This window comes from Hordeum vulgare, chromosome 4H (genome assembly GCF_904849725.1).
Source record: "Hordeum vulgare subsp. vulgare chromosome 4H, MorexV3_pseudomolecules_assembly, whole genome shotgun sequence".
Lineage (NCBI taxonomy): Eukaryota > Viridiplantae > Streptophyta > Magnoliopsida > Poales > Poaceae > Hordeum > Hordeum vulgare.
In genome coordinates, this window is record NC_058521.1 from 132,128,781 (window position 1) to 132,136,277 (window position 7,497).

Consider the following 7,497-nt stretch of genomic DNA (forward strand, 5'->3'; position numbering starts at 1 on the left):
ATCCTTTGGGCCGGACGAAAATGACACGGAAGGGTATTTTTATAATAACACTACCGGAAGAGGGATAAAATTAAGAGTTGTTTTTATTTAGGTGTAAAATGAGGTCGAACAAAAATATAAATGTCCTAACCCAAAAAATAAATAGCCAGAAAATGAGAACCGAACCCTAACCCGATACCAGAATTACCCGACAATTCAGGTTAGGTTTAGATTCCGGTAAGGCATGTACAATAGTGCTATCTTATGAATGCCACATAGGATAAATGATGAGGTGGAGGAGAGAGAACTCGAAAAAAAGGCTTTGCTTTCTCTTATTTAAGAGAAGACAAGAGGTGATCTCTTAACACAATATGTCTCATCATGTTTTTAGGAATAACTAATTATAAAAAATAAGGCTAAGAGATGACCCATTATAGATTTTTTTTTTGTGATCTCTAAATTACATGCAAGATTTAAGATAAAACTATCTTATTAATTATTGTACATGCTCTAACGGGCTAGGTACCAAACGCCGAAGATTCTTTGATGTTACGGCGCACGATTACCAAGGAGGATGACCAAAGTGATATCTGGAACAAGTTCAATGCACGAGATGTTTTTTTTCTCATTCAGAGAGCAAGCTGAAAGGAAGCGAGAACCAGATTCTCTCTACCTACTGTACAAGGAAAGCAGCAGTGCAGCACACGTACACTTCGAGTTCCACTGTCAAGCGTGCCCATAAGCCCCGTGCCCCACTTGTCAAGCCACACCCCTAGATAGCCGAACATCGCCAACATTTGCATAGTTGAGTGGCGACCTTCTAATTCTCTCATCTTCCTCATATAACCCTAGAGGCTCTCCTCGCACTCCACGAATCCTAGGTGAGCTCCGCACTTCCGCCCAATCTCCCTCTCTACGATTCTCCTCCCCCCTCGCTCTCCCCGTCTCACGACGAGCCGCCCACGGTCAGTTGCAGGTCCCTCCTCGCACGCTGGATCTGGCGCGGCAGCTCCCGCCGGCCGCCTACTACTACTGCCTGCTTTTCGCGGCGGCGGTCGGGCTCATCGGCGGCGTCGCGCACTATATGCTCCCTCGGAAGCGGGAGATCGTCGCCAGCGAGGTCGAGAACCAGCAGAAGAAAGCCCGCCCCGCTGACGCCGACGACGCCATGGCCATGGCAGGGAGGCCCACGGAGATCGACGAGGACCTCCACAGCCGCCAGCTCGCCGTATACGGCCGCGAGACAATGAAGCGTCTCTTCGCCTCCAACGTCCTCGTATCCGGACTCCAGGGCCTCGGCGCCGAAATCGGTAACAACCGCTCAGTTTTCCCTTCTTTAATTTCTTTCCATAATTTCTCAACTTGTACCGTGGGCAGCACTGTACCTTGTCATTTCTATCTCGATTGGATATATTAGCATTCATGCATAGAGGGGGCAAGTTTGTTCATGGAGGGGGCAAAGTTCATATGAAGTGAAATTTTTTGACTGCAACAACCACAATCATAGTAGAAAAATCATTTTGTTAGGGGTCCCCCCCTCCCTAAATTCGTCCCTGCATACTTATAGTGTTGATCATCGGTTGCTGTGAGCTGATATGTGTGGATGCACCAGCATATTGTACTGCGTTCTTATCTCAGCGTTCGTAGTTTGGCCAATCAAATTAAGTGATATGCCTCATCTGAAGGGACTGATTTTATTATTTGAGTCCTATAACACTCCTACTCCTAGATGTGCTCATGTTATTCTGTCTTACGATTGTCTGCAAACCATCAACAGTTTTTTTTGTCTCGCTGTGTTTCTGTAGTAGTCTTGTTTCACCAGAAGATATGATGCATGCTGTGGCGAGTACTGTTTAAATTCTCGTTCTGAAATTTGAATTGGCTTTCTGGTATCTAAGTATTACTCCCTCTGTAAACTAATATAAGAGCGTTTAGATTACTAAAATAGTGTTCTAAATGCTCTTATATTAGTTTACGGAGGGAGTAGATGTTAAAATTGTTTGTCTTACACATAATTTACTTATATATCCATCTATTGCAGCAAAGAACCTTGTCCTTGCTGGTGTCAAGTCTGTAACTTTGCATGATGATGGTAATGTGGAGCTATGGGACTTGTCAAGCAACTTTTTCCTATCAGAGAAGGATGTTGGGCAAAACCGTGCTCAAGCTTGTGTTCTGAAGCTACAAGAGCTTAACAATGCTGTTATCATCTCCACTCTAACTGGCGATTTGACCAAGGAACACCTTTCTAAGTTCCAGGTATTTGAGCAGAAAATTGATGTGTGTCCGCCTTGCATTTTTTTCCTACTCCTGTGTGCTTTCCATGTAAGTTTATGTTGGTATTCTGCAAGTACTTTCTGTTCACGTGAGTTGTAACAACAGAGTGTCCATGTGAGTTGGAATAGCTTAAAAGTAATTCACATCCATATACCCTTGGGTTTCTGTGTCTTCTTCCTTGCTACTTTAGTTATGTGATTTTGGTCTGCAATACACACTTGGTCTGTGAGTTTTGTATTTGCAATGTGTATTGTATAATTCCATGTAGAGCCTCCCTATGTGCGTCGTTTCAAGGCGCCACTAGGGCAGGTGGATTAGTCTCCTGGGCAGCTTTGTTATACTGTTATATCTCCAGATTCTTTTGATTATATTTGATCTGTTTCCTAGTTGGTTAGTCTCTTGCTTTATCCACATGACTTTGTTCAATCTTTCCTACTTTAAGACCTCCATAAAAAGAGATACGACTGTTATAATGCAGTCCACATATCAAAAGGGAGATCAGACTCCAACCCTAAGGTGCTGCCCTAGCTGCATTTTCTTCCATAGCAACCCAGACAGCGAAGGTTGTATGCCCTTGTCCTGAAACCCACAATTATTACAACGTGTACAATGTTGCACGTGACATAGAAGTGTAAGCAACTTTTCGTAATATCTTCACCACAGCCATATATCCATTAAACCCCGCAAACTGGTGAGAAGATGAGCATCATCATCATCATGAAACAATAGCAGCCTTTTGTCCCAGGTAAGTTGGGGTAGTCTAGCTAGATATGGAACCCAACAGAAATATATGGAGACCAAAAAGTGAAAGAGAAAAAAATCCTAAAAGATGAACAAGTACACAACTATATTTTTTTAGCATTTTTGTAGACATGATATCTGTTTGCTTTGAATTTGTGGACATATCGATGCTAGCATGGTCCGCAATGAGTTATGTTGCCATTTTCTTGCTTTTGACAGTATGTTTTTTTGCTTTGCATACCTGTTTAGATGGTTTTAGCTTTTGAGGACTATTGTACAAATTTGGTACACTTGTTCATTACAGTTCTATTTTTTTCTTCTCGGAATAATCATTTCCTTATGACGTTACAGGCTGTGGTCTTTACTGACATCACCTTAGAAAAGGCAGTTGAGTTTGATGATTACTGCCACAACCATCAGCCACCCATTGCTTTCATTAAGTCTGAAGTCCGTGGTCTTTTTGGCAGTGTCTTTTGTGATTTTGGTCCTGAGTTTACTGTTTTGGATGTTGATGGAGAGGAACCACATACAGGAATTGTGGCATCGATCAGTAATGACAACCCAGCGCTAGTCTCCTGTGTTGATGATGAGCGACTGGAGTTCCAGGACGGTGACTTAGTTGTATTCTCTGAAGTTCATGGAATGACTGAGCTGAATGATGGAAAACCAAGAAAGGTTAAGAACGCTAGGCCTTACTCTTTCTTTCTGGAAGAAGACACTTCCTCATTTGGCACATATGTCAGAGGTGGGATTGTCACACAGGTCAAGCCACCAAAGGTTCTTAAATTCAAGCCCTTGAAAGAGGCCATGAAAGAACCAGGGGAATTTCTTATGAGTGATTTCTCTAAGTTTGACCGCCCTCCTCTCTTGCATTTGGCTTTCCAAGCTTTGGATAAGTTCAGGAATGAACTGAGACGATTCCCTGTCGCTGGTTCCACTGATGACGTGCAAAGGCTGGTAGATTTAGCTATTAGCATTGATGAAACTCTGGGTGATGGGAAACTCGAAGAAATTGACAAAAAGCTCCTGCAACATTTCGCAAGTGGTTCCAGGGCTGTTCTGAATCCTATGGCTGCAATGTTTGGTGGTATTGTAGGCCAGGAGGTTGTGAAAGCATGCTCGGGGAAATTTCATCCGCTTTATCAGGTTAGAATCTGCCATCTCTTTTCTTCAATATATCTTCCGATTTATTTCAGAGATGTTAAATGTTAGTTGTCTTGATTTCACAGTTCTTCTATTTCGATTCTGTTGAGTCTCTCCCTGTTGAGCCTTTGGAGCCTGGTGATTTGAAGCCAGAGAACACAAGATATGATGCACAGATCAGTGTGTTTGGATCTAAGTTTCAAAGCAAACTGGAGCAGTCAAAAATCTTTATGGTCGGCTCTGGGGCGCTCGGGTGTGAATTTCTGAAGAACCTGGCACTGATGGGCATTTCTTGCAGCCAGAACGGAAAGCTGACCGTGACAGATGATGATGTTATTGAAAAGAGCAATCTCAGTCGCCAGTTCCTTTTCCGTGACTGGAACATTGGGCAGCCCAAGTCAACGGTTGCTGCTACGGCTGCCATGGCAATTAATCCTAAGCTTCATGTTGAGGCCCTTCAGAACAGAGCAAGTCCTGAGACCGAAAATGTCTTTAATGATGCCTTTTGGGAAAACCTTGATGCTGTTGTCAATGCCCTTGACAATGTGACTGCAAGAATGTACATAGACTCCCGATGTGTATATTTCCAGAAGCCACTTCTAGAATCTGGAACTCTTGGTGCTAAATGCAATACACAAATGGTCATACCTCACTTGACAGAGAACTATGGGGCATCCAGAGATCCACCTGAAAAGCAGGCACCTATGTGCACTGTACATTCATTTCCTCATAACATTGATCACTGCCTGACCTGGGCTAGGTCTGAATTTGAGGGTTTACTTGAGAAGACTCCCACTGAAGTAAATGGTTTCCTGTCAAATCCTAGCGCATATGTAGTTGCAGCACGAACTGCTGGTGATGCACAAGCTAGGGATCAGCTTGAACGTGTTATTGAATGCCTTCATGGAGACAAGTGTGAGACATTCCAAGATTGTATTACCTGGGCCCGTCTTAAGTATGTTTTACCCTGTTTGTCTGTACTCTTCGTATACCTGCTTCGTTTTACATGGCTGAACTATACAAAACTACTGCAGCCAAAAATATTCGCTTTTGACTATGCTTCATAGATTTCATGTTACTCACTGCACTGTTTTCATTGATGGTTGTAACCTAGGTTTGAGGATTATTTCTCCAACCGTGTGAAGCAGCTAACATTTACTTTCCCAGAAGACTCGATGACTAGCTCTGGTGCTCCATTTTGGTCTGCACCAAAGCGGTTTCCACGACCTCTTGAATTCTCATCGACGGATCCAAGTCAGCTTAACTTTATTTTAGCTGCTTCGATACTAAGGGCAGAGACATTTGGGATACCCATACCTGACTGGACCAAAACCCCAAACGAAGTGGCTGCTGCAGCTGTCGACAAGGTGATTGTTCCTGAATTCCAACCAAAACAGGGGGTTAAGATAGTTACAGATGAGAAGGCAACCAGTATATCGTCTGCGTCTGTTGATGATGCTGCTGTCATTGAGGAGCTTATCACGAAGCTAGAACAAATCTCCAAAACACTGCCACCAGGGTTCCACATGAAGCCAATACAGTTTGAAAAGGTCAGTGTTATTCATCTCAAATATCTCAAGTAGTGTCTCGCCTCCTGACCTCTCAAATAGTGTTTGCCTGCACTTGTATACGATGTAACTTATGCTAAATGCCTTATTTTATAACATGAAAGCTTGATATCTATGCTTAGAATTTAACACAAATGTAATCCAGATTTACATACAAGTTTGAGAATTACTGATGCGTTTTTCTGTGTGTGCAGGATGATGACACCAATTTCCATATGGACGTGATAGCTGGTTTTGCTAACATGAGGGCGAGGAATTACAGCATTCCTGAAGTGGACAAACTAAAGGCTAAATTCATAGCCGGCAGGATTATCCCTGCCATTGCCACATCAACCGCAATGGCCACTGGCCTCGTCTGTCTAGAGCTTTACAAAGTCCTTGCCGGGGGGCACAAGGTTGAAGACTACCGCAACACGTTTGCAAACCTGGCAATCCCCCTCTTCTCTATTGCTGAGCCGGTCCCACCCAAGACCATCAAGCACAAAGACTTGTCGTGGACGGTCTGGGATCGGTGGACTGTAACAGGCAACATCACATTACGGGAGCTCCTGGAGTGGCTCAAGGAGAAGGGGTTGAACGCATACAGCATATCGTGTGGCACGTCGCTGCTGTACAACTCCATGTTCCCCAGGCACAAGGATCGGCTGGACAGGAAGGTGGTCGATGTTGCCAGGGAGGTGGCCAAGATGGAGGTGCCCTCGTATCGGCGCCATCTGGATGTTGTGGTGGCCTGTGAGGATGACGATGACAATGACGTTGACATCCCACTCGTATCTGTCTACTTCCGTTGACAGGCTCCCCTCTGAATTGACATCATCTCGTGTCCCATCTTTCCAGAACGAAGATAGTGTTTGAGTTCCTTTATACAGTAGTAGTTATTATTATACTGTAAACTCAGCTGGGGTTTAAAGCAATATCACTGACTTTCCAATGCACCGTCGTGTTAGAGCTGAGTTCAGATCCTCGGGAAAATTTATTGTTGAACTTGATACCACACCAGCTTGATAATTAATGCTGGCTCGTCTGTTTTCTTGTTTAGCTCGAAGGATTGCGTCCACAATTACACAAGCAACGCCTGGTGGTCTCTGTCGCTGGGGTTGACCGCTCTCCTTCCATTTTTTTTAAACGGAGGCAAAAACTACCCCATCTATTAAATAAGTATAAGAGAATTGCCAAGTTTATTGTGAAAAACCGGAACAACAAGGGTCAAGCCCACTCTCAAAGACTCAGACACAAAGGGCAAAGCCCACCCTTCTCTCGAGGCCGTCGTCTCGACATCCACTGCTTTGGTGTGCCCTCAATCGACACCGCCTTTCGGGGCCGCCGCCCCGACATGCCACCGCTCACGCTCGAGTGACATCTGCTGCTCTGGTGTGCCCTGCGCATTTCGGGGCCGCCGCCCCGACATGCCACCGCTCACGCTCGAGCAGCAACGCCACACGATACAACAGTCCGCAACCCACACTGCTCAGGACAACCGCATGCAGACCACGAACGTCGCACCACATCCGGGGCCGTCTCCCCGACATGCCACCGCTCACCCTTGAGCAGCAATGCCGCACGATACAGCAACCCGCAACGTACGCATACCATGAACGCCACACCACATCCAGGGCTGCCGCCCCGACATACCGCCCAACTGCCCCCGCTGGGACGCGTCGACTGAGCCAACAACCTTGCCGCCCTCGCAGCTCAAGGTCCTCACCCAAGCCAGAACGACAAGCAACCCTACCTCCTCGAGCCATCGCCGCACCACTGCCCGAGGCCGCCGCCTCGACTCTCAATAGAA

The 7,497-nt window shown here is 45.4% G+C and overlaps 1 protein-coding gene across 3 annotated transcripts; it reads left to right on the forward strand.

Moving 5' to 3' along the window:
• Nucleotides 1-683: 683 nt before the first annotated feature.
• LOC123448138 (ubiquitin-activating enzyme E1 2-like) lies at nt 684-6,746 on the forward strand. Of its 3 annotated transcripts, none has more exons than XM_045124921.1 (7): nt 684-860; nt 950-1,289; nt 2,021-2,238; nt 3,349-4,143; nt 4,227-5,095; nt 5,255-5,690; nt 5,903-6,746. In XM_045124921.1, exons 2-7 carry the CDS (start codon nt 1,064-1,066, stop codon nt 6,497-6,499), a joined length of 3,141 nt encoding a protein of 1,046 aa, XP_044980856.1. In that variant the 5' UTR covers nt 684-860; nt 950-1,063; the 3' UTR covers nt 6,500-6,746. The 3 variants fall into 3 exon arrangements, with proteins under 3 accessions (XP_044980856.1, XP_044980858.1, XP_044980857.1); XM_045124923.1 differs by having other exon boundaries at nt 772-860; nt 956-1,289; XM_045124922.1 differs by having other exon boundaries at nt 856-1,289.
• The last annotated feature ends 751 nt before the right edge of the window (nt 6,747-7,497 follow it).

Coding starts and splice junctions, on each gene's coding strand:
- LOC123448138 (XM_045124921.1), top strand. CDS start 1,064: ATGCTCCCTCGGAAGCGGGAGATCGTCGCCAGCGAGGTCGAGAACCAG. Junction 2,239..3,348: donor AACACCTTTCTAAGTTCCAG/GTATTTGAGCAG, acceptor ATGACGTTACAG/GCTGTGGTCTTTACTGACAT. Junction 5,096..5,254: donor ATTACCTGGGCCCGTCTTAA/GTATGTTTTACC, acceptor GTTGTAACCTAG/GTTTGAGGATTATTTCTCCA.